Genomic DNA, 27,312 nt, shown 5'->3' on the forward strand with positions numbered 1-27,312 from the left:
AATGTCAGCTTCTCCGTTTCAGAATTCGTACTGGGCAAGGGCTAAAGCCCAGACCGCAGGTTGAGGGCCTCTGAGGCAGTTTAAGATAAGGAAGGAGGTGTGCCCTGGGCATCTCCAAACTACAGTGATCCTTTCGGTTGCTGCGGCTCCTCCGTGTGGAAGCTGCCGTGTTAGGAGCAGGTGGTCTCCTTAGGTTGTAACACTGGCTGGAGGGGCTGGGCTTGGCCACGCTTTGGGCTGCCCCTTCAGGATATTACCTTTCCAACTCATGAGTCTGTGGGAGAGGGGCTGGGGCTGGCAGTGATTCTTCTACGGCAGTGCTGGGACTAGATGATTGATAGACTTTCCACTTGGTACGTGTTGTCATGGAAGAACTCCGGTGGAGTGGTATTAAAACTGAACTTGGGGCCGGTGCCGTGGCTCACTAGGCTAATCCTCCGCCTTGCGGCGCCGGCACACCGGGTTCTAGTCCCGGTCGGGGCGCCGGATTCTGTCCCGGTTGCCCCTCTTCCAGGCCAGCCCTCTGCTGTGGCCAGGGAGTGCAGTGGAGGATGGCCCAGGTGCTTGGGCCCTGCACCCCATGGGAGACCAGGAGAAGCACCTGGCTCCTGCCATCGGATCAGCGCGGTGCGCCAGCCGCAGCGCGCCGGCCGCGGCGGCCATTGGAGGGTGCACCAACGGCAAAAGGAAGACCTTTCTCTCTGTCTCTCTCTCTCGCTGTCCACTCTGCCTGTCAAAAAAAAAAAAAAAAAAAAAAAAAAAAAACTGAACTTGGGGGTGGGAATCAATGAGGGGATATTGGGGGGTGGTCTTAGGAAGAGAGTCTTTATGACTGGGAAGTGGGATGCAAGGTGTGAATCTGGAGAGAGGAGCAGGGGAAAGATTATGCAGGACTTGCTACGGCAGCAATGCAGGAGAAACTGGCAATAAGAACAGACACAAGGCTTGAATCACCAAGGCATCGGATCAGCCTGGTGTTGGCAGTCAGACTTGAAGGCGTGTCACTGAGGCACTGAAATGGAAGGAACCTGTCTCTATTCCATCGACACTCTTGGCCAGATTGCCTCACTGAATATTGTGACTGCTGTGTCTGCTTTCAAGATCTTTCGCATGTCTCCGCCCTTGCTGAAGCCATCCTGGGAGGGCAGCAGTTTCAGCAGGTGCCAGATTGCTCTGCCCTTTCCTTTCGCAGCTTCGTGTGTTAAACGCTGGCTGCTGCTGGTCTGTCTGTACCTGCAGCCTCGCCATCTGTGTTTCTATCTCAGAGCAGTTGCTTTGAGTGAGTGCAACTGGAGCATGGCTGTGGAGCCTGCAGCTCTTCCAGGGGTCTCAGGGAAGGAATGTATTTACCACTTCCAAAATTATGGTTTCTTCAGTGTATGTTTTTTAAAAAATGAATAGGATTGCTTTATGTGAGATTTTTTTTTTTTTTTTGGAAAGTAAGTAGAGAGGATGGTCAGGAGGTGGCAGGCACTTGGTGAGAAGCAAAGGTCCTGTGGTGTAGCTAGGGGTGCTGTCTGCCTGCCAGGGGTGCTGTGGGGCTGTGGAGCTTGAGAGGTGCCAGGGAGCTGGTTTCTGGACTTGTCAGTGCAGAAGTGTTTTCTCATGGACCCAGAGAACTCCACCCACTATTGCTTTTCCTGTGCCATTTAAAAAAGATTAAAATGCCATATTCCTAAGATCATGGCTCTATATTTGAAGCTTTTAAATTTTTTAACCTAAATGGGGTGGGAATGAATAATTGATGACCTCTAGTAGGAAATCACAAGACTTGTTTTTAGCCCAATATGTTGGATACTGTTACTATTTTTATATATCAAGCTATGAGAACTGATAATTAAATTTAAAAGCCTCTTTATTTTGTAGTAATTATAGATTTATGGGAAGTTGCAAAAAATGCAGATATGGTTATTTAAATCTTTAGAATTTAGATAGTTTTACTTATTTGAAAAGCAGAGACAGAGACATCTTTCATCCTCTGGTTCATTCCCCAAATGCTCATGATGGCAGGGCTAGTTCTCCAGGTGGGTGGTGGGACCCAATCACTTGGGCCATCACCTGTTGCCTTCAAGGTTCGTAACAGAAGAGAGCTGGGACTCAAGCCCAGGCATTCTGATATGGGATGCATGTGTCCCACGTGGCATCTGAACCACTGAGCCAAATGTCAGACCATCATTGATTTTCTTAAACAAATGAAATCACTTTACTTTTTTTTTTTTTTTTTGCCATGATGTATAGAGGTTACATATGGTCTTTAATTTTTTTTTTTTAAATCATACAAAAAAGTGTGTTTGGAAAGTGAAAATCAACTGCTGTCCTGGGAGCTAGAGATGACCACTGATGATAGTTTTTGGCCATTGTTCTGTATATTTCTCTAAATAGACATAAAAACACCTACATCACTTGACATAACTGGTGTTGTATAAGAAGCATATGCTGCAATTTATATAATAGCTCTCTTTAAATAAGAAAAAGAAAAAAATTCTATCAGATTCTCAGCTCTAATTTTTTTTTGAAAATCTTTCACTTCAAGAGTGACTACATTTGTTTTCCCTTTTTTAAAGCAATCTTTTAAAAATATTTATTTATTTGAAATGCAGAGTGAGTGAGAGAGAGAGATCTTCCATCCGTTGGTTTACTCCCCAAATAGTCATAATGGCCAAAGCTGGGCCAGACCAAAGTCATCTGGGTCTCCCACATGTGTGGCAGGGGCCCAAGTACTTCTGCCATCCTAACACTGCTTTCCCAGGCATATTAGCAGGCAGCTGGAGTAGAAGTGAAACCACCAGGACTTGAATTGACAGTCATGAGATGCTGGCCTTGTAGGCAGTGGCTTAACTGCTGTGCCACAGTGCTGGCCCCAGCTCTAACTTTTGATGTTCTGTTTATTTATTGATCTTGTCTTTTCCTCTTCATCTTTGTTTTTTTTTTTTTCAATTTTTTTCTAAGCTACAGACAAGAGAATAATACATTGAGTACCCCAGGCGCTTCACCTGGGTTCACCAATCATTACCATCTTCCCTCTTAATCTTTGCTTTCTCTGTCTCTTTTTATATGTGTATGTGTGTGTGTGTATACATATTTATGATTACTTTTTTTGGATAAATCATTTGAAAGTAAGTTGTAGAAATCATGACACTTCATCTTGCAATATTTTAGTATACATCTCCAAAAAAGTAATTGTTTCTACAGAACATGATACGTCATGCATGCATAAGTTTGTTTTTTTTTTTCCAATGTGTTATAATTCACAAGATTCTCAAATTAGTTCAGATTTCACCAATGGAAGATGTTTCAGGGTAGCTCCAGGGTGCAGTGAATGTAACGGATAGAAATTTGGCTGATGGGGCTGGCTCTGTGGCACAGTGGGTTAATGCCCTGGCCTTAGTGCTGGCATCCTTTATGGATGCCAGTTCGAGACCCGGCTGCTCCTCTTCTGATCCAGCTCTCTTCTATGGCCTAGGAAAGCAGTAAAAGATGGCCCAAGTCCTTGGGCCCCTGCACCCACATGGGAGACCCAGAGGGAGCTCCTGGCTCCTGGCTTTGGATCGGCACAGCTCTGGCCATTGCAGCCAACTGGGGAGTGAACCATTGGATGGAAGACCTCTCTCTCTCTCTCTCTCTCTCTCTGTGTCTGTCTTTCCTCTCTCTGTGTAACTCTTTTAAATAAATGAATAAATCTTTAAAAAAAGAAAAAGAAAGACATTTGGCTGAGAAGTTGGGGCTCCTTGACCAGTAGAGCAAATCAAAGCCTATCTCTGGGATCTCTCTTAAGGCTTCAGGTTCGTTCTTCAGCTCAAAATGATGATAGTGATTAAGGTGTTGTTCATCTTCTTACTTAATGCTAACAATTATTATCCCCATACTATAGATGAGGAAATTGAGGTGCAGGGAGGATTAACGGAGACCCAGGAGGTCAAGATCACAGAGTGAATAAAAGATGGGAATAGATTTTAAAATAAAATAAAATAAGATTTATTTATTTGAAAGGTAAAATTACAGAAAGAGAAGGAGAGACAGAGAGATCTTCCATCCACTGGTTCAGTTCCCAAATGGCTGTGATTGCTGGGGCTGGGCCAGGTGGAAGCCAGGAACCAGGAACTCCATCTGGGCCTCCTGGTTGGGTGCAGGGACCCACATAATGGGGCCAAATCTGCTGCTTTCTGAGGTACCTTAGCAGGGAGCTGAATTGAAAGTGGAACAGCCAGGACTCCAATTGGTGCTCATATACGATGTTGGCCTTCTAGGCAGTGCTTAACCTGCTGCGCCATGATGTGGTCCCTGGGACTAGATCTTACTAATGTTTATTAAATTTTTATGCATTTGAAAGGCAGAGAGGAAGAACAAGAGAGAGAGACAGACAGAGAGAGAGGGAGAGAGAATGGGAGAAAGAGAAATGTCCTGCATGTCTTCCATCCACTAACTCACTCCCTAAGTGCCCACAACAGCAGAGGCTGGGTCATGCTGAACCCAGGAGCCCGGAACTCCATTTGGGTCTCCTGTGGGTGGCAGAGACTCAAGCACTCAAGCTGCCTTCCAAGATGCACATTAGCAGGAAACCTGGTTTGGAAGCATCCTAATATGGGATGCAGGTGTCCCAGCTGGCATTTCCTGCACCGCAATGCCCGTCCCTGGGGCAAGATTTTAAAATTCAAAGCCTTTGGCTTTTGCTGCTTTGCTAATGTTGTAGGAAATGTGGGGCTGCATCAATCTCACCTGGGACAGTCTTGCAGGGGGAAAATATCAGCTTGGAATTTACCTTTTCATCTTTCTTCTCAAAATAACTTGTAGAAACTACCTACAGTGGGTTAGTCATTCTCCAATTATTTAAATGAAAATAGAGCAGGAATTCTTTAACTTATTTAATAAATTAAGTATAATTATTATAATAAAAATGAATATTTTTGTTTTCAAAGTTATATAACCCATTCAGAAAATTGAGAGGAAGGAGAAAGATCACCAACATCTCATTTGTATGTAGTCCTGCCAGTTATTTTGACTTTTTATTTTTTAATTTTTTTGACAAATATGTTTTACTTGATTTGTGTTGGCTAATATATAGAGTACAAAAATGTAATATATATGAGTGAAGTTGACATCTTGACATTCGATTATTGTTTATAGCCCTAATCTATACTCTTGCAGAACATTGGTCTTTCTATTCCCCCCTCCCCACCAGAAACCTTTTATTTAAGGTATGCAAACTTAATGCATTTCATAAATACGACTTTAGGAACATAGTGATTCTCCCACCATATCTGTCCTCCCACTTTTCTTCCTCCTTCTTCTACTATTCCCATTCTTCTTTTTTACTAAAATCTGTTTTAAATTAACTTTATACACAGAAGATTAACTCTATGCTAGGTAAAGAGTTCAACAAATAGTACGAAAAAAAGAACCTGTTCCTCAACAGTTTTTGGATTTCTCTTTTCATTTCTTCTGTGACTTACTGTTCATTCAGGAGCATGTTGTTCAGTCTCCATGTGTTTGCATATGTTCTAGAGATGATTGAGTTGTTGATTTCCAGGTTCATTCCATTGTTGTCTGAGAAGATGCATGGTATGATTTTGATTTTTTTTGAATTAGCTGACTTCCTTAATGGCTAGCCTGTGGTCTATCCTATAGAAAGTTCCATGCACTGGTGAGAAGAACGTGTATTCTGTAACTGTAGGTTGAAAAGTTCTTTAGATATCCGATAGGTCCCTTTGTTAATTCACTGTTGTTTTCTTGCTAGTTTTCTGTCTGGTTGATCTGTCTATTGCTGAAAGTGGGGTATTGAACTCCCTCACTACTGTTGTATTTAAGTCTATGTCTCCTTTTGGATCCATTAACATTTCTTTTAAATAGCCAGGTGCTATATAATTATAATAGTAATTATAATTACTGTAATTAGGTGCGTATATATTTATAATAGTTACATCTTCCTATTGAATTGATCCTTTAATCATTGCATAGTGTACTTCTTTGTCTCTTTTAACAGTTTTTGTATTAAAGTCTATTTTGCCTGCTATTAGAATGGCTATACCAGCTCTTTTTCGGTTTCTGTTAGCATGGAATATCTTTTCCATCCTTTCACTTTAATTCAACATGTATCTTTGTTGGTTAGGTGTGTTTCTCGTAGGCAACAAATAAATGAGCTTTGTTTTTTAATCCATTCAGCCAGTCTGTATCTTTTAACTGGAGAGTTGAGGCCATTTACACTCAAGAAATATTTATTCCATAAATATTCTTATTTAGTTTAGATTTCCTTTGTACTTTTACTGGGAGATTTTCTGCCTTCACCTTCTTTCATCATGATGACCATGTTTCTGTGTGTAGCACATTTTTAAGCATATTTTGTAAGGCTGGATGAGTAGTGACAAATTCTTTCAATTTCTGTTTGTTATGGAAGGTCTTTCTTTCACCTTCATTCATAAATGAGAGCTTTGCAGGGTACAGTATTCCTGGTTGACAGTTTTTTCTCCTAAGACATGGAATGTATCTTGCATTCTCTCCTAGCCTATAGAGTTTCTGATGAGAAGTCCGCTGTGCATCTAACTGGAGATCCTCTGAAAGTAATCTAGCATTTCTCTTGGGCACATTTTAGAATCTTTTCTTTATGTTTCACTGTGGAAAGTTTGACTACAAGGTGTCCTTTGACTACAAGGATCTTTTCTGGTCATGTGTATTAGGGATTCTGTGTGCTTCCTGTACTTGGATGTCCCTTTCTTTCTCTTAGGGAAGTTTTCTGTAATTGTTTCACTAAAAAAAGGGCTTCTAATCCTTTCTCTGTTTCTATGCCTTCAGGAACTCCTAAAACCCATATGTTGGGTCATTTGATAGTATACCATAAATCTCCAACACTATTTTTTAGTTTTCTAATTTCTTTCTTCTTCTTTCAACCACATTTTTTATTTTGATCTATTGAATTCTTCATGTCTTTTTTTAAATTTAATTTAATTTTTAAAAAAAATTTTTTACAGGCAGAGTGGACAGTGAGAGAGAGAGACAGAGAGAAAGGTCTTCCTTTTGCCGTTGGTTCACCCCCCAATGGCTGCTGCGGCCGGCGTGCTGCGCTGATCCGAAGGCAGGAGCCAGGTGCTTCTCCTGGTCTCCCATGGGGTGCAGGGCCCAAGCACTTGGGCCATCCTCCACTGCCTTCCTGGGCCACAGCAGAGAGCTGGCCTGGAAGAGGGGCAACCAGGACAGAACCAGCGCCCTGACTGGGACTAAAACCCGGTGTGCCGGCGCCACAAGTGGAGGGTTAGCCTATTGAGCTGTGGCACCAGCGGAATTCTTCATTTTTAATATTTAATTTTGGTTTCTCTTTAAAAAATTTCATGGGAAAAAATGAAAATTTTTCATGTCATATATGGATTTCAATTCATGGTTTTGCTTCTGATCACTTTTTTTTTAAAAAAAACTTTTGCCCTGCGTAGGACTGTTTTTTTGTTTTGTTTATTTCAATATTTATTTATTTGAAAGGCAGAGTGACAGACAGAGGCAGAGAGAGAGAGAGAGAGAGAGAGAGAGAGAGAGAGAGAGAGGGAGGTCTTCTATCTGCTAGTTCATTCCCCAGATGGCCGCAATGGCCAGAACTGGGCCTATCTGAAGCCAGGATCTTCTTCTGAGTTTCCCACATAGGTGCAGAGGTCCAAGCACCTGGGCCAGCTTCCACTGCTTTCCCAGGCCATAGCAGAGAACTAGGTTGGAAGTTGAGCAACCAGGACTCAAACTGACGCCCATTTGGGATTCCAGTATCGCAGGTGGCGGCTTTATCCACTACGCCACAGCGCCAGCCCTGCTTCTGATTATTTCTAAGTAATCTTACGATCAATTTTTTTGAATTCTGTTTCCAGCTTTTCTCCAATCTCTATTTTTCACATTCTAGTATTCCAGTGTTGTTGTATTTCTCTGGAGGTGTCATATTATTGTACTTATTCTTGTTTCTTGAATTTCTATGCTTATTTTTAAGCATTTGTGGAGATACTTGTTGGTTTACTTTTTTCCCCTGTGATGGCTTTTATCTTTGGACTATGCCTCTGTGGGTTAGTGGAGTGTCTGCTCTTTCAGTGAATACCCTGAGGTGTGTTTTGGGTGTGGCCAGGGAGCTCTGTTCAGTACTCCATGATGAGGGGAGTGCTCAAGGTGACACCCAAGTTGGTAAATCTTTTTTTTTTTTTTTAATCAAAGGAGAGGTTTAATCTGCTATATTGGCTTAGTCTCACATTCACCTCTTCTTCTCCAAGGAGACCAATACCTGATCACTAGTCCCAGTGAATACAAGTTCACACTGCCACAAGAACTACACAAATGATTCGTGCGGTCCTCGGTATGAGCCCAGTTCCTGCAGGATATCAGAGAGCCCTGAGCGTGTGGAGCCGTCCACAGTAACTATCCAAAGACCCAGCCTCACCCTGCACCCTCACACACAGCCAGTGTTTTCTTTTCTTTTCTTTTTTCTTTCTTTCTCTTTTTTTTTTTTTTTGACAGGCAGAGTGGACAGTGAGAGAGAGAGAGACAGAGAGAAAGAAAGGTCTTCGTCTTCCTTTTCCATTGGTTCACCCCCCAATGGCCGCTGCAGCTGGCGCGCTGCGTCTGGCACACTGCGCTGATCCGAAGCCAGGAGCCAGGTGCTTCTCCTGGTCTCCCATGCAGGTGCAGGGCCCAAGCACTTGGGCCATCCTCCACTGCACTCCTGGGCCACAGCAGAGAGCTGGCCTGGAAGAGGGGCAACCAGGACAGAACTAACGCCCCGATCAGGACTAGAACGCGGGGTGCTGGCACTGCAGGTGGAGGATTAGCCTAGTGAGCTGCGGCGCCGGCTGCAGCCAGTGTTTTCACAGACCCATCACACAGGACTCCCACAGTCACAATCACCCAGCCCCCTGTCAATTCTCCCAGCCAGACTCAGGCATCTCCTCCTGGCTGGTTGCTGGGTGTGTGGACATGAGCTGGCACAGCTGTTACATATGTCCAAAATGGCTCCTGCCCCTTTTTGGCTAGTTACAGGATGCCAGTGCCAGGTGGTTCAGGAGAGAGAAATGTGCCCCCTTTTTTTCCCTGTAAGTTGGTGTGTATACTGTCCCTCACAGGACTCCAAGCTGGACTCACACCAGGCTCTTCCCGCAGCTTTATTGCCAGTGGTTTGGGCTGCTGCAATCTGGTCTCACCTCACTCTCCAAAGCTGTACTGAGGCTCTTGGGTGCTGGAGTCCTGAGCTGTGCTCATCCATACCCTCCCCATAGGTCCTCTGTGTCCCTCTAATTTTGTGGTGTTTCCTCTGCCATTTTCTCCCTAACTCTTCCCTGAGATTGCACTCTCTCCACTTTTTTTATTTACTATTTTCCCTTAGAATAGAGCAGTAAGCTTCCTCCCTATTCTGCCATCTTGGTGTCTCTCTCCTTTTTTTTTTTTTTCAATTTTTTAAAATCCATCTAATTTTTGTCTCTAAAATGTCTCTGACCTGTTTTTTAACCTAGTAAGGAAAATAAAATTTTAGATCATGGGATTATACTAGAGCTTTCATTTCCACAAGAGTTAATCGCTAAGTTTTAGTACTCTGATTTTTTTTTTTTTTTTTTTTTGGACAGGCAGAGTGGACAGTGAGAGAGAGAGAAAGGTCTTCCTTTTTCCGTTGGTTCACCCCTCAATGGCCGCTGTGGCTGGCACACTGCGCTGATCCGTAGGCAGGAGCCAGGTGCTTCTCCTGGTCTCCCATGGGGTGCAGGGCCCAAGGACTTGGGCCATCCTCCACTGCACTCGCTGGCCACAGCAGAGAGCTGGACTGGAAGAGGAGCCACCAGGACTAGAACGCGCGGTGCAGGCACGGCAGGCAGAGGATTAGCCTAGTGAGTTGCAGCGCTGGCTAGTACTCTGATTTTAAACAGTGGTGAAGATAAATATGTACTCAGGGGTGCCTAGGGGAAAGGGTAGTCTAGAGGTATGAGCAGTTGTTCTGCTATAGGAGGGGAACATCCATCAAACAGTGGGAGCACAGAGGAAGGGAGAGAACGTCCTCTCCTAGGGAAGTCGTTCATTAACAAAGTGAAACTTGAACAGATTTTATTTGAAAGGATAGATAGGACTTTGTGGAGGGTGAGGAAAGGCATTCCCATAAATGGTCATGCATGTGCAAAGTCAGGGAGGTGACAGATAGCTTGACCTGACCGGCTGTGGGCAGCTGGAATTCAGGAGACCAGAGGGACTGAGAGCCAATAAGTCTGGGTGGCTGGGCCACAGCTCAATGATGTGAGGGTTGGATTTCATCTGTTAAATCTCTTGTATAATTTTGAGCAGTAGAATTCTTGTATTTCATTGCATTATAGAGAGTTCCTTCTAATGGCAGTTTGGAAGATAGATTGCATTTGTGAATGACTAGTCCAGAAGATGGTGTATTAGGATATGGGTGGTATTCAGAGGATTCTGCAGCAGGGGCAATGTCAATGGTACATTTACATTTTTAATGTGCAGATTACAGGAATGTCAGGTGTACTAACAATGTTTAGAAATATGGGGCATTTCTCCTGGTTAACATTGGGGATAATGTCTAAGGCTGCCATATTTGTGCAGGTTACCCACTGTAGAACAGCACATGGCTAAGCTGTGAATGCTGTCATGGACTGCACCCACCTAGAGGGGGCTCCATTTTTCCAAATTGCACAAAGGCACTATGGCTAACAGCAGCCCAAATAGCAGTCCTGATAGTTGTTACCCTTTTTCAGACTATTTAGTGTACTCTACATAAGCAGGTACTTCAGAAAGTCTGTGGAAAGATGGAATTACAAGATTTGGGTGCAAAATTTTTTGAAATCCATGCGGTTTTTTCATAACATGCATTTCCTTGAAATTTTGGAAGATTCCCTATATGTAGATTTTAGAAGTTTTTTTGTGGTAAAATACACATATCTTTTTTTTTTTTTTTAAGATGTATTAATTTATTTGAAAGGCAGATTTACAGAGAGGCAGAGGCAGAGAGAGAGAGAGGGAGAGAGGTCTTCTCTCTGCTGGTTCACTCCTCAGATGGTCACAATGACCAGGGCTGAGCCAGGCTGAAGCCAGGAGCCAGGAACTTCTTCTGGGTCTCCCATGCGGATGCAGGAGCCCAAGGACTTGGGCCATCTTCTACTGTTTTCCCAGGCCATAGCAGAGAGCTGGATCAGAAGTGGAGTAGCCAGGACTCGAACCAGCGCCCACATAGGATACTGACACTGCAGGCGGTGGCTTAACCTGCTATGCCACAGCAATGGTCTTACTTCATGACATTTTGGACAATTCCCTGTACATGGGATTTTCAAAGTGTTTGCAATAAAATAAATGTTTCTTTTGATTCTATTTTTCCACAAAGGTTTTGAAGGACCATCGTACCATACCCAAGAAACGTAATTGTGAGACAACAGAGAGAGACTAAGAAATTTTACATTCTGTTTTTATCCCTTGTGGTTTGATATGCCATTTGGCATTTGGGAAAGGCACACAGAAGTCTTGGTATGATTTGGACAAGGACATCTTGAACACGTAAACAACACCTTGAACAACTTTGCTAATCCCTGAGATCTCCCACAAGAAGCTGTCATTGTTCCGTCTCCACAGATTTTGGCGTTTCAGGCCTGAAAGGGAGACTTGAGCGGGGCTCCTCTTGGAGGGGTCCTCCCAGAGTCTTCTGTCATAGTGCACCTTTGCTTTTTTTTTTTTTTTTAAAGATTTATTTATTTATTTGAAAGTCGGAGTTACACACAGAGAGAAGGAGAGGCAGAGAGAGAGAGAGGTCCTCCATCTGATGGTTCACTCTCCAAATGGCCAAAACAGCCGGAGCTGCACTGATCCGAAGTTAGGAGCTTCTTCCGGGTCTGCCACATGGAGCAGGGTCCCAAGGACCTGGGCCATCATCTACTGCTTTCCCAGGCCACAGCAGAGAGCTGGATTGGAAGTGGAGCAGCCGTTTCTTGAACCGGCACCCATATAGGATGCTGACACTGCAGGCAGTGGCTTTACCTGCTACGCCACAGTGCCGGCCCCACTAATGCACCTTTGCAAAGAGTTATCTTCTTGTCTAGCGCTTGATCCAGATGTTCCTTCATTTTAATTTTCTTTCTCTAGGCGATAAGGAGGACACATGGATGGCCTTGACAGTAGGGGTCAGCAAAATATGGCCTGCAGGCCAGATCAGCCCTGGGAGCTAAAGATGTTTACATTTTTAAATAGCGAGGAAGTACGTCCATAGCTGCATAATGTTTTGTATTCTATAAACCTCAAGTGTCAGTGTCTCACACAACTATTGGAACAAGCCACGCTGATTCACAGTTACTATTGTCTGTGGCTGCTCTTGGGCCAAGACTGCACAACGGGGTCTTCGGGACAAGAGACCTTAGGACCTGCCTAAAACGTTACTGTCTGGCCCTTGATAGAACAAGCTGGCTGACCTTTACCCTAGAAAAATAGTTTAAAGATATACAGGACTAATGTACATAACATCTTTTTTTTTTTTTTTTTTTGAAGACTTACTTATTTGAAAAGTAGAGTAGGGGGAGGGAGGCAGAGAGAGAGGGAGACAGAGAAAGATATCTTCCATCCACTGGTTTACTCCTCAAATGGCCACAACGACCAGGCTGACCCACATGGGTGCATGGGTCCAAGCTCTTGGACCATCTTCTGCTGCTTTCCCAGGCACATTAGCAGTGAATTAGAAGTGGAGCAGCTTGGGGCCGGCACTGTGGCTCAGTGGGTTAAAGCCCTGGTCTGAATCGCAGGCATCCCATATGGGAGTTGATTCTAGTCCTGACTGCTCCTCTTCCGATCCAGCTCTCTGCCAAGGCCTGGGATAGCAGTAGAAGATGGCCCAAGTCCTTGGGCCCCTGCACCCACGTGGGAGATCTGGAAGAAGTTCTTGGCTCCTGGCTTCGGATCGGCACAGCTCCGGCCGTTGCAGCCATCTGGGGAGTGAACCATTGGATGGAAGACCTCTCTCTCTGTCTCTACCTCTCTCTGTAACTCTTTCAAATAAATAAAATAAATCTTTAAAAATAAAAAAGAAGTGGAGCAGCTGGGACTTGAACCGGTATTCATATGGTATGCTGGCATTGCAGGCAGCAGTCCAACCCAATGTACCATAATACCAGCCCCTTTACATAAAATTTCTTTCTCCCTCCCTCCCTTCCCCGCCTCTTTTATTTGACAGGTAGAGTATTAGACAGTGAGAGAGAGGGACAAAGAGAAAGGTCTTCCTTCCGCTGGTTCACTCCCTAAATGGCTGCTACAGCCGGCACTGCACTGATCCAAAGCCAGGAGCCAGGTGCTTCTTCCTGGTCTCCCATGTGGGTGCAGGGGCCCAAGCAACTGGGCCAACCTCCACTGCCTTCCTGGGCCACAGCAGAGAGCTGGACTGGAAGAGGAGCAACCGGGACAGAATCCGGTGCCCATATGGGATACCGGTGCTGCAGGTGGAGGATTAACCAAATGAACCACGGTGCTGGCCCCTGTACATAAAATTTCATCTAATGTTCTCTTTTTTTTTTTTAAAGAAAATCTTTATGAATATGTAATTGACATATAATAAATTGCACATATTTCAAGTGTATAGCTGGATAAAATTTGACGTATGTAAATACTCCAGAAGACATCACTGTGACAAGACAGTGTCAGAATATGCCCACTGCCCCCCACATTTCCTCATGCCCCTTCCTGCCCCACATTGTCCCCAGCAATCACTGACTGGCCTTCTCTCACAATAGATTAGTTTGCATTTTTTAGTTTTGTATAAAAGGAATGACATTTTGTCTGGCTAATTTTACTCAGCAAAATTATTTTGAGATTCATTCAAGTGGTGGGTATCAAGAGTTTTTTCCCTTTTTTGAGTTATTGACTCCTATTCCATTGTCAGGGTATAACATATTTGTTTATTCATTTATCTCTTGATGGGCATGAGGGTTTTTTAAAATTTTCCTGGTTTTGGTAATTGCAAATAAATGTTCTATGTCTGTGTTTTTGCATAGATATATCCTTTCTTTTCTCTTGGTAAATAGGAGTGAAATGTCTTGATTATAAAACAGGTGTATATTTAACTGTTTGAGAAGTTGTCAAATGATTTTAAGGTAGCTTTGTCATTTCACATCCCCATTAGAGTGTTTGAGAATTCCATTTCCTCCATAGGAGCCAGACAGAATTTTCTAATATCCAAGTATGTGACCTGTCTACTTATAGGAAGCACAAGATGAATTTGTAACAGTTCAATAAATCAGGAAGGCATAGCCACAAAAATTGATTCCATTTTAACAATCAACTTTGGAGTCTAAATGATCTAGATTTGCTGAGAAAAGTGATTTGACACATGAAATTAACACCCTAGAAAGCCCTCTATCAAGGTAGTTAAGATCCTTACTTTTTCTACAGTGGAAAGCAAATGTCACTGTATAATTTTGGATGTTCCTAAAATGTGTGCCTTCTCCCTCATTCTGGGATCAGAGTCCTCGGAGACACTGGGAAGATCTAGTATAGGTACATATCAAGTAAGAGCTGATCAAAACACAGATTACAGGACACCCTCCCCAGACTCTGATCCACAGCTCTAGGTTGGGCCCAGCCACTTAGATTTTTAAGAGGCACTGTAGTTGATTTAGGGTACACACTTTGTTACACCTAAGTGTTAGAACCTTGGGACCACTTGTTTGCCGAGTAGTGGGATTAAGCATTATTCCAGCTGTTAGATTTTAGCTGAGGTCTTTGGTCACTAGCCTAGTCAGTACAGGTTTCTTCATGGTTTTTTTCTACAGTTGCTGTATTACAGGATCATTTCAAACTGTTGGTCCACCCTACCCTCTCTGCCCCCCCCCCCCCGGGTCTTTTATTCTTTTTCCCATAATAAGACAGGGCCACGGTAGGATCTGTGGGAGTAAAGAGATATCTTCATGTGAGGAAAACTAGTTTTATTCCCCCTAATCACCATTTATTGTCTTAAAGTGTTTTATGTGCTGAATTCACTCATTCGAAGAGTGCAGGTTGTTAATCATACAGTGAAATTATAATACAACCTTGCTTTTCTCTTTTTAAATATATATTCTACTTTAGAACTATTTTGGTGGAAAGCTCTCTGCTCAAGGGAAAATGCCTTGGATCGAATATAATCATGAAAAAGTTTCTGGCACTGAATTCATAATTGACTTTCTGGAAGAGAAACTGGGAGTGAATCTAAACAAGAACCTTGGCCCTCATGAAAGAGCCGTCTCCAGAGCAGTGACCAAGATGGTGGAGGAGCATTTCTACTGGTGAGTCCCTGCTGGCTGCACCCCCAGTCTCTCCGCGCAAGCCCAGAGTCCTGGGTCACCTTGCAGAAGCCCCTCCCACTTTATCAAAAACTTCCTGTTAACGGTTTGGAGTGAGAAGTCTGACTGACAGGGTTAGAGGTAGGACTGTTAAGTTTCCAGGTATCTAGACAAGGGGTCGGCACACACTTTATAGTCTTTGCAGGGTCTTTATCTTCAATGGCAGCTCTGCCCAAATCTCATCACAAAGGCAGCCATAGACAGTGTACAATGAATGAGCACAGCTGGGTGCCAATAACGCTTTGTTAGGGGCACTGACACTTCAGTTTCATTTTATGCAACTTAGTCCTCCTCTTTTGATTTTTTTCCCACCATTGAAAAATGTGTGAACATCTTAACTTATGACCTGTGGTTTGCTAAACACTGAACTGGACTTCACTGAGGTGAGGGGGATATTACAGCTGACTGAGTTCAGGGCTCTTTACCAATACAAACTGCAGAATTAGAGTAATATTACATCACACACCCAGAGGAGGGAATGAAAGACTAAGTTGAGATAGGATCCCTAAGTGGAATACGTTATGAATCCGTCATAAGATAGTCAGTTTTCCATGGGTAGCAAGAGTTTTTCTCTGTTCCAGAAGCAATGCATGCCACTCCTGATTGCCTGACTCCTGGTTTGTCTTCCCCAAGGTGGAAGCATACATAACACAAGTTATGCTGTTCTGCTTCTTGTGGCCTTGAGCTGGCTGTGACACCAAGTGAATGAAGCAGCTGTGTGGCTCCTCTTACCTTCCAAACTCATTTGTCTGGTGGCTTTTTCTTTTTTCTGTTTTCTTTTACTAGTTTTCTAGAGTTTCTGCACCTTTCTCTACACACCAGTAGATGTGAGCTATTTTCTCCCTGATTTCTGCAACTTTGTCTTGTTCCAATGGTTAAATTAAGATTTGTGAAGCCCACTTTTTGGCATTAGTGGTTCTTGCCTTGTCAGACACTGACCTCCCACCTTGAGAGAGACACTCAGAGTGGAGCTGATTCCTCCTCATTTCCCTGTTTCAGCTATTCTGCTCCTTCTCAATGGAAAGCTTGCTGCTCCTATCTCTTGTATTTTAAGTGACCCTCTGCTTTTCTCTTCCTCTTTCTATTTTTGGGTCTTGCCCATTTTGTTCCAGGGCTGACCTGAGCCCTTCTTTAGAGACAAAGGAAGGGCTGAGCAAGGAAGGGACACGGGAGAGGCTGGAGACAAGGTACTGATGAGTGTGAATGAAATCAGAGTCGGTGTTCCAGGAAAGAATCTGTTTTTTTTTTTTTTTTTTTTTCCCCTAATAATACTGATGGAGAAATACTGAGGCTGTCCTCTCGAATAGTTCAGGAATTGCAGAGGGGACCAAGATGCATGACTGCATGTGATGTGCCAGCTTCGTGGAAAAGTCTTGTGGGATGCATCCCATCTCACGTGCCAGGCTCCAGCCCAGCTCGGCAGCAGTTAGGAGTGAAGAACCCACCACCCTGCTCCTTGTGTGTGCCCTTGGTGCAGGTGATTGATGGCTTGTTGATGCAGAGAGCTGTAACTGTGTTAGGCAACTGAGAAGCTTCAGACTGTACATTTCAGTTGGTACTTGAGCAACAACTCTGATTTCTATTGTGTAGTTCAGAAAATATATATTCCGGTTAGAAAGTTTTTAATCCAGTAAAAATTCCCAGCTGCTACATGTCACTGCTTTTGTTTCTGGGTGTGTGTGATTTATGTATAGTGCCTGCTAGAGGTTCATCTTCTACCATCTCCAGCTCTCCATCTCTCCTACCACCAGTCCTGAGTACCATGGGGAACAAGGAGTGGGTGTGGGTGGAGGTGGGAGGGACAGCTGTCAGGTGGATCCCTGGTTGGGAGCAATTTGAATTTCACAGACTGTAAACTCCCAAGTGCTTGAAATTGGCTTGGGTCTTAAGGAGACTCTTCTAAGGATGACTTTATTTCTCTAATTTCCTTTTTAACAAAAAAAAATTCTTGGCCCATCTATTTCTTCATTTGTGTCTACTTAAAGGTTTGAAGACGAAAACAGTGAAGGTAGGAGGGAAGGTCTTGACTGAGATCTGAATATGCAGACAATGTTGAAATCAGCACTTCTTTAGACTCCAGCAGCAGAAGGAGGAATGTACCTTGTCTCTGGCTGTTTCTTTTCTTTTCTTTTTTTTTTTTTTTTTTTTTTTTTTTTGACAGGCAGAGTGGATAGTGAGAGAGAGAGACAGAGAGAAAGGTCTTCCTTTTGCTGTTGGTTCACCCCACAATGGCCGCCACGGCTGGCATGCTGCTGCTGGCACACTGCGCTGATCCGAAGGCAGGAGCCAGGTGCTTCTCCTGGTCTCCCATGGGGTGCAGGGCCCAAGGACTTGGGCCATCCTCCACTGCCTTCCCGGGCCACAGCAGAGAGCTGGACTGGAAGAGGGGCAACCGGGCCAGAATCCGGCGCCCCGACCAGGACTAGAAGCCGGTGTGCCAGCGCCGCTAGGTGGAGGATTAGCCTAGTGAGCCGCGGCGCTGGCCTTCTCTAGCTGTTTCTTAAAATTCTCAAGCCTTTAGCCAACTTCTTGCTTTGGGAAAACCCTGCAGAGACTTTCCCAAGAGCTCTAAATTGCAGAGGAGGAAAAGACTCCGCCCCTACTCTCAAGAAAACGCTTCAAGCCAGAACCTCCAGCTGCTCTTTTCTTAGCTGCCCTCTGCCTTTTCCTGTCCTGGACCCAGAATCCACCACAGAATGTGCAGATGTGGAAGCTGGGCCGGTAGGGAACTGACCACCATATGGAGGAAACTTAGAAGTGTGAGATCCTGTTAAATTCTGGCAGTCAGCAAGCTCTAGGCTCTGTCTGTACTCACAGAGGTGAAAGTGGGGTAAACCTGTCTTTGACTCAGCCATTTGATGATCTGCAGTTTTCAGTTACGTTTATTTGGACTTGAAACCTTAAAAACACTTCACTTCAGGTATGACTTTCTGAAAAGCAGCGGTGATAGGAAGCTGTCATTATTATGTAACATCACGTAATTCTGAAGCTCTGAGTTAGGTCTGTTCAAAATAAGCACACTCAGCTATACAATGGTTTTTTGTTTTGTTTTATTTTGCTCTTGAAATCCATACAATTATGTCCCACTTACATTATAAAAGCTATTATTGAAGATGAAGAAGATGGCTTTTTTCTCATTCCCTGTGTTCTACTAAGTGCTTAAGATAGATCCAGTGCCGAGAAGCTGATATAAAGGGAAGCCTGAGAGACATGGGGTCAAATTACTGGAATGCGATTGATTTTGGTTTACACACATTATAGCTTCTTTAGTGTACTTACTGCCCCCTTGTGGACATAAGGGAGTATTTTAAGTATCCTTACAGCCTGGCAGGAAGTGTGCAGGGCACCACTGCCAGACTGAAAATATGGGTGTTATTGCAGTGAATTCAGATTTGTTCCTAGGTTGGTCATGATTTTAAAATTTCATGCTTAGCTTTTTATGTAGTTTCAATGAGTGGGGAAATAGGGTGCCCCATAAAATGATTTACCCAAGATCTTTTCAAAAAGCCAGAAACCTCTCCCTTACATCGTGATTGTTGTGTTTTACGTTTCGTTTTTTTAAAAAAATTATTTATTTGAAAGGAGAGATCTAGAGATAGATATATTGATGGAGAGAGAGAGAGAAAGAGAGAGAGAGAATCTTCCATCCACTAGTTCATTCCTCAAATGCCTGCAGCAGGGTTGGGCCAGGCCAAAGCCAGGAGCCTGGAACACCATCTAGGTACTTGGGTCATCTTCTGCTGCTTTCCATGGCACATTAGCAAGGAGCTGGATTGTAAGCAGATCCACCAGGACTTCCACTGGCACTGTCATATGAGATGCCAGTGTCGCCAGGAAGGTTTAACCCTCTGTGCCACAATGCCCCCTAAGATGATCTTTAAAAAAAAAAAAAAAACTCTTTGGCCTCATTTTTATAGGCATGATCAGATGTATTTGTTGCCACAGGAAAATTAGTATCTTAACTTCCTGAAGTAAATTCTTAAAATGATAATTTCATTGCTCAGCCTACTCTTCTTGCCAAATTGGCGCTTCCTGTCCTTTCCAGTTAATAGTAGTTCATTCCTTGTACAGTGGACCCCTTCCCAGTGGAGAAGGAAGAGCCACAAATTGCAGAAAAGAAGGGTGGTGGCCCCTTCTTCACCCTCCTTAGCATATCCCTCCCTCCATTCTTCTATCCAAGTACACGGCATCCCTGAGAAATACCACTTAGCATTAGTTGGCTCAGAGCAAGCCTTTTTTTTTTTTTCCTATTTAATCAGTAATTTATTCTTTCAGGAAACTTAATGAATGACTAGTGGTGGCCAAATGCTTTGACCTTTTCAAGTGGCTCACAGGCTGAAGGTAGATATCCAGCCTTTGCAGCGATCATCGCTGGGGATGGGTTGGAGAACTGAGGATAAGAATCCAGCTGCTGGAGAGGTGAGGGTAGGGCTTCCCAGAGAGGGTGGTGGCACCGTGGAGTCAAGGTGATGTCACAGCTGGAGCTACTGGTGACGCAGCAGGTGGCAGGGGAAGGCTAGGGTATCCAGGCAGAGGGAACAGCATCTGCAAAACTTTAGGGTGAGCATGTTCATCCAGCCAGGCTGAGATAACAGAACACCATAGACTGGGTAGCTTTAGGAAGAACTGAGGTTTATTTATGTGAGTTCTGGAGATTGAGAAGTCCAAGGTCAAGACTCAGTGTCTGGTGAAGGCCTGCTTCCTGGTTCACAGTCATCTCACTGTGTCTTCACGTGGCAGAATAGATGAAAGAGCTCTCTGGGATTTCTTTTCCCCATCACCTGCCATAGGCCCCTCCTCAGGATGCCATCACATTGAGGATCAGGTTTCAACCTAAGAATGTTGAGGGAACCTAAGTAGTCCTTCTATAGTAGGGAGGTGCATGCAGTTTTTATGACTAGTGCCAAGGGTGCATGGAAGGCAGTGCTGGGGGTGGGACCAGGGAAGAGTCAGAGAGGTGAGACCATGAAAGGGGAGGGGGCAGAGAAGAATAACTCTGGGGTTCTGGCTGGCAAGAGGAGAAGCAGGTAGAAGGTAAGCAGTGGACAGGAAAGTTAAGAGAGCGTTCCAAGGAAGAGGCTGGTAATGTCCGGTGCTGTAGAGAGAACCAGGAAGCTGAATAGACAGAGGTGCTTATTGGGATGTAGCAGCAGGAAGTGATTGTTGACTTGGAGGAGAGTAGTTTCAGTGGGGTGATGGAAGTAGACAGAGTTTTCAGGAATTTTGGTGTGAGAGGAAGTGGCTTCATGGTTGTAATGATGTGGAACCATGTATAATATGATGTTGTCTACCTGTAGTAGCTGATTAAGGAATCTGTGAGCACTCATTTTATTTGGTATTGTAAGTGTACATATTCTTCAAGGGCTTGAATCTGAAAGAGCTTGCCTCAGTCTCATTTGCCTCTCTGCCTTGTCACTGGCCCTTAATGTTGGGCATAGGGAGTGAAAGAGAGGAAGAGAAATCAAGAACAGGGCAGGGAAGAGGAAAGAGGCAGACTTTCTGAGGGTTCTTACACCTGAAAAATTTTGGAATGAACTCCATGTTCCTTCTTTTGGGCCCAACATTCAATGTACTACTTCAGGTACCATTGCATTGATTGGGACTTCTCCTGCCAAGCTGTGTGGCCTTCTCTCTCTGCTACCTGCTGCTCCTAAAACTCTACCCATTGCTATGTCCTCATCTCTATATATGCCTTTATGTACATTGCTCAGTCTGTGGAAGTCATGGAAGTTACCAGGCAGGAACTCTGAAACCCTCTGCAGCCCATCAACCCTTGCAACACCCTACTTCCCTCCATCTCAAGAAAGAGGTGGCCCTACTTCTCTCCAAACCGCTCCTTCCAATCTGGTCTTCTCATCTTCTAACTTGCCCTGAATGGGGTTTCTCCTCATCCTAGAAACTCTCTTCGGGGACCCCATGACCTCTCACAGCTTTAAAGCTGCCACCAAAAGGCTCTTGTCCACTAGTTCTCTATCTTGGGACTAAACCTGTTTCTTGAATTCTCCATCTTCTAGACGTCTTCACTTGGGGGTTCCAAGGGACCTTCAAGTCAATAGATTAGCTTTTCTTTCATTGTCAAATCTGTTTCACCTTGTGTAATCCAGTATCAGTTTGTAGCATTATCATCTTCTCAAGCCATCAATCTAGGAGAAAATATCTGATTTATCCTTATATATAATTCTTAGATCCAGCAGTCAGTTGATTCTTTCTCATGTATCTCGGTAGTTCTCCTGTACTTTGCTTATTTATTTAGCATCTTCTCTACCATTACCTTAGCCAGTGCATCATTTGTTGCTGTCTTGCTGTGGTCGTCTAGGAAGCAACCTTTCTACCAACACTTTCTCTGCCTTCCAGCCCTTCCTTCATCTTGCCACAGGTTTGGTTATGTTTCCTGTCTACATAAAACCTCCGAGTCATTAGCTTTTGATTTTGGAATAAAGTTCAGCTGCTTTGGCATCAGACCTGTCCTGATCTGATCCTTGCTCATCTCTCGGGCCTCATCCCTTAGAATCATCCTCATTTGCATCCTGTGCCCATCCACTCTTGCTGGAGCTCTTGGCAGCCATCAAGCAGCCATTGTTCTTCTTGGGGATACCCACTCCCTCTGCTCGGCCTGGGGAGCTTCTGCTCATGCTTCAGTTGCCCTTGTGCTTATGACAAAGCCTATGTAATTTGCCTGGAAAGAACTCTTCTCTGTCTTCAAATCAACCTGTCAGCGTAGAGCCACACGGTCCTCATTTTTACACTTTAGGTGCTTCACCTGTACTATTATTACTTGGTCAAGCTGAATTTAGGATAATTTAGTTTTATCTTCACACCATCGACTTCCAAAATAATCAAAGGTTGTTAACCCTTTACTGTGAATTTAGATCTAGTACAATTAGATTCAAAGTGCTCATTATTCTAACAGGTTGTGAAAATTGCCACCTTAATTACTGCAGATGTAGAGAGAAGAACAATAGAAAAGCATTTAATTTTTATTTATGTAAAATTTACTGGAATAAATATGAGGTATTTTATACCAAAAGAGCCACTGAATGCAGTGATTGCACACTTTAGACATCATGAAATTCATTTCATGACTCCTCAATAGTTTATTTTGAAAGACTTACAAAACAGAAACATGCAAAGCTTTCTACGAGGATTTGTGGGAATTCTTTTATGCCAGTGATAAAGAAGAATTATGGCTGCAGTACACAGTGGTTGTGAGAACTGGGGGCAGGACTTTTCAGTAAAAATCAGGAGCACTTCAAAATTTTAAAAGAATCTGTTGCTTTCTTATTTTCATTTTTTAGAGTAGAAAACCTTAAAACCCTAAAAGAATAGGACTATATAAAATGATTAAAATTCCAGGGTCTCTTTTTCTCTTGCTTCTGCCCCTCACTAATGTGAGAAATAGCACATGATGGTAGCTACAATGTGCCATCACCCATTTTGTTCTTTCTAGAGGTATTTTCCACTCCTCTGATTTTTTGGAAACGATCATTACTGCCACATCTGCCAGTACTAGTGTAGCCATGACTGCCAATGCGTTTGTTTTTAATAATTTGAGGAAGAGCTGTATGTACACCCACAGCTGCATTCGCCTTGGCCTTTGGTAGGACACCCTTTTAGTTGCTGTCTACTATTAGCCGTAAAAACATCCTGGCAATTGCATAGGTTCAGAGAACAAAATCAGCAAAGTCCCTCAGGACTCATGTTGCGGCCAACAGGATGTGTGAACAGGGTGCAGCCATTTAACTGTCTGTACCTGTCGTACGGGAGCATCTGGGTGCGTGAGTTTGCTCCAGGCAGCACCCCGGTGGGAAAAATGCTTCAGCCAGGTTCCTCTGGTATTTGTGTTCCCTTTAGGATCCTTGAGAGAAAATTGAGGTTGAGTTGATTTTCTGGAGAGCGAATAATTTGCATAATATTATAATTTCTATGATTGATAAACATGGACAGATGTACCTACTCCCTAATTGTCTAATTGTATGTCAAAAAGGCAAAATGCTTTCTTAAAAAAAAACCCTTTATATTGTGAAATATAAAATACGTATGGAGTGCACACAATAGAAATTTATAGCTTAATTAATCCAAAGCACAACAATTTCTTTTTTTTTGCAATTTTTATTTTATTTATTTATTTTTTAAACATTTATTTGTTTATTTAAGAGGTAGAGTTTCAGACAGAGAGGGAGAGACAGAGAGAGGGGTCTTTCATCCGCTGGTTTACTCCACAAATGGCTGCAATGACTGGAGCTGGGCTGATCTGAAGTTAGGAGCCAGTAGCGTCTTGCAGGTCTCCCACATGGGTGTAGGGTCCCAAGCACTTTGGTCATCTTCCACTGCTTTCCCAGGCCATAAGCAAAGTGCTGGATGAGAAGAGGAACAGCTGGGACACAAACCGGCACCCATATGGGATGCTGGCACTGCAAGCAGAGGTTCAACCTACTATACCAAGCATCATCAGCCCCAGCTGCAATTTTTAAAATGAAACTTTCTACTGGAAACCAAAAGAAATCATTAAAGATGGAAACGGTTCCCAGAAGGCCAAGATAACCATTGCAAAGCAGAACGATTTCATGGAAAATAGAATTTATAAAAATCTACACGAATTTCCAAATACACTTGACTTTCATTCTACTTTTTCCATGAACTTTTTGAAGTCCCCTGTACCTGTGAAACCACGATTTTGCCTCAGAAAGGGAAAGATGACAGCGCTCCAGTCGCTACTGCCTCTTGCCAGTGGGCTTCTCTTAGTTTTCTGTGGGCTTGCATAGGGAAAGCAAAGGTGTGGTGTCGGGAGGAGGAAGGAGGGGTCTGGAGGTGGGGACAGGAGTGGTTTGATGGAACTGGAAGATACAGCGTTGTTGTCAGGATTTTTCACCATTTCTCTCACAGGCCCGTAAGTCTAGGCAGCGACTGGAGCCTGTGGTGCTATCTGCCACTTAGATTGCTCCGTGTAAAAGCTGCTCGTGTTCCTCCAGGGGGTGCTGCATTCTGAGCAAGTCCCTGCAAAGTGCCTGTGTGGCAACGATGCGCGCATGTGTCCGGTGCATGGTAGTAACTTGTTTCCGCACAATTCCAGGACGTTAGCTTATTGCCAGTGGGTGGACAACCTCAATGAGACCCGGAAGATGCTCTCCCTTAGCGGTGGCGGTCCCTTCAGTAACCTGCTGAGGTGGGTCGTGTGCCACATCACGAAAGGAATTGTGAAGCGCGAGATGCACGGCCACGGCATCGGCCGCTTCTCGGAGGAGGAGATTTACATGCTGATGGAGAAGGACATGCGGGCCTTGGCGGGGCTGCTGGGTAACGTACCACGCCTTCTCGTCTCCATTTTATATCCTGACTTCTTGCATGCTGAGTAAAGCACTGCCGGCCGACTGGTGCAGTTTATGTGGTTGGTTTCTTTGCTTTCACGTGTAGATTGCAGCCCCACCGTTGAGCCAGACCCCCTAATTTTCAAAAGCATGCATCTTTGTTAATCACTGGCCCACAACTGTGTTAATGTCGACAGAGAATAGAGCGTGTTCAGCATCTCTACGCGGCTGTAGGTGACTGGTGTTGCTGAATGTACTGTGAGAAACGGGGTGATTTTGAGCAAGGAATCGCTTCTGTTTGTGAACAGGTCAGGGTTCAAAGGCTGCTTCTGAATACAGATGCCCGCGGGTTTGGCCACGTGCTGTGAGCATCAGGCTGTTTGAGACACGTTCTAAACTGAGTGTGTGTGTGTGTGTGTGTGTGTGCCCGCGCACGCAACAGGTATTGTTTTCTCACCACTTACTGTTTGTGTTTTTATTGCTCTTGTTACTAGCAGAGTTGAACTCTGGTTGCTTATTTACTCTGGGCTGGTGAGGATGGATGCACGCCTGCTCTCCTGGCTGTCTGGAGGTGGCCTGGGCTGACTTGGCTCTGTTCCATCCTGTGCAGCTATACCCATTTATAAACAGATGATTTGAATTTGGGACCTTTTTGGTGGGAAATAATGACTTCTCCTGCTGGGGCAGCTAATGTACAAGGGGTCAAATCCTCTGTGTGACTGGGTCACAGGGCCAGGTTCTTCAGGGGCTGCTGTGTCTGTAAAGATGGGTTTTCATAGGCCCTCCCTGTGTGAAAATCATTCCCAGAAAAACTCTCTCCCTGATTCTGGAGCACTTTAGGTACCTGTCCTCTACCTCGGTCCATCCTGGGAGACAGCAGGGATGGCCCAAACGTTTGGCTCCCTGCCACTGGACCCAAACCCAATTAACAACTCCTAGCTTTGGCCGGGCCAGAAGCCCAGCTGTTTGCAGGTGTTTGGGAAGTGAGTGAGTGGATGAGAGATCTGTCTCTACCTTTCAAGTGAATGAATAGATGAATAAAAGGCAGGAGACTGGAAATTTGCTATTTTGATTCTAGCAGCTGCCTTAGGAATGAAAGCCTGTACTGGGTAACGCCTGTCCCTTGCAGAATAACCGCCTTGGCTGGCTCCTTCCTGGTTTGCACTCTGACATTTGCTAGCTCTGGAGTCTTTTCTTTAGCCTGACTGCAAGAGGCAGATCTGATGCCACATGCAGCTATCAGCAAGCTTTGCCATGTGGTTATGGTATGTGGGGGTTTGGATGCTGAGTGGATTCCTTCAAAAGCTCTGTGTAGCTTGAAGAATTGACACTGTCCAGCCCTATCTGTTGTGCTGCTTCACTGGCATCAGGTGCACCTGCTTGGGGTAGATATGAGTGGAATTAGCCTCAAGTTTGCCTCCTTTCTTTGGAAGCTTAATCCTAGACTGTTGGGCTCAGAAACCAGGCTGATGGCTGGGTTATTTCCTCCTTAACAGTGGCTGTGTCTATTTCTGGCTTTTTCCTCCTCTTTACCAGCTCATGAATTGGGAGCACCACCAGCCACAGAGTTGATTCCCCAGAGTGTTGGCAGAGATTATGCTAGGAAAGTTCTGCTGATCGTTAATAATCTAACAGTTTTTTTTTTTTTTTTAAACCAGAGCAGGGTGATCATTGCTTTTCTGGGGCATTCCTGTTTGGGAGCCCCAGGGAGCAGGGTGATGGTAACAATCACTGACAGTGTTTCTGTAGGCTTTACTGATTTAGACAATGCTTTCTTCTCTATTTTCATGAGGTGGGAGGGAAATAGATGGCTCATAGTTAGTCTGGATACTTGCAAGTACAACAGTCTCCTCTTATCTGCATTCTCATTTTCTATGATTTCAGTTAGTCATCGTCAGTTGGGGTTTGAAAATATTAAATGGAAGATTACCAAAGTTCTTAAGTCTTAAATTGTGTGTCATTATGATTGGTGTGATAGAACCTCACACTCCAGCTTTGTCCTGCTGGGGGTGTGAGTCAGTTGTTTGTCCAGTGTATCCATACCGTATACCCTACCCAATCATTAATCGCTTAGTTACCTTCTTAGTGATCAAGATCAGTGGGCCCAGTATCTTAGTGCTTGAGTTCAAGTAACCTTATTTTACTAAATGATGGCCTCAAAGCTCAGGCATATTGGGCATCTTCTAAAAGTTCATGGAAAATGAGAAAACTATGCATAGATTTCAAATAATTTACACCCAGATTAAGTTATCTTTTTAATTCCATTTTCCAAGAACTTTTTAAAGACCCCATGTAGTAACTGGCAGTTCGGATGTGCCAGGAATGAACAGTGAAGTGCTTTCCCTAAGTTAAAAAATTGAAACTCTAAGTTTAGTAAAGAAAGCAAAACCACTGTATGCTGAGGTTGCTGCGATCCATAGTTGGTTATTGCTGTGGCTCTCTTACTGTGCCTAATTTGTAAACTAAACTTTATTATAAGCTTGTAGGAACTGAAAAACAGGATAAATAGGGTTCGGTATAGACAAGGTTCAGCATCCCCTGGCCATATTCGAACAAATCCCCTGAGGATAACAGGGTCTGTTCTATCTACATTACGGATAACACACACTCTGTATTACTCAGAGTGTGAGGTTTAAGTGAGATACTTCCTGTAAGGTACTTATCAGAACAACTGGCAATAAGAATTGCTAAATAGTATTATCTATTTCATT

At 43.9% G+C, this 27,312-nt stretch overlaps 1 protein-coding gene across 6 annotated transcripts in view; it reads left to right on the forward strand.

The window, feature by feature from the left end:
• FAXC (failed axon connections homolog, metaxin like GST domain containing) overlaps nucleotides 1–27,312 on the forward strand; it is a 102,655-nt gene that overhangs the window by 12,744 nt on the left and 62,599 nt on the right. For all 6 annotated transcript variants that reach the window (XM_089332840.1, XM_089332841.1, XM_008263304.5 and 3 more), the window contains 2 exons: nucleotides 15,043–15,239; nucleotides 24,367–24,590. In XM_089332840.1, the coding sequence (XP_089188966.1) occupies nucleotides 15,043–15,239; nucleotides 24,367–24,590 (421 nt within the window). The remainder of the gene's footprint in view (nucleotides 1–15,042; nucleotides 15,240–24,366; nucleotides 24,591–27,312) is intronic.

The sequence above is a fragment of the Oryctolagus cuniculus genome, chromosome 5 (assembly GCF_051225735.1).
Source record: "Oryctolagus cuniculus isolate XC-2025 breed Fujian yellow rabbit chromosome 5, ASM5122573v1, whole genome shotgun sequence".
In the NCBI taxonomy this organism is placed as follows: domain Eukaryota; kingdom Metazoa; phylum Chordata; class Mammalia; order Lagomorpha; family Leporidae; genus Oryctolagus; species Oryctolagus cuniculus.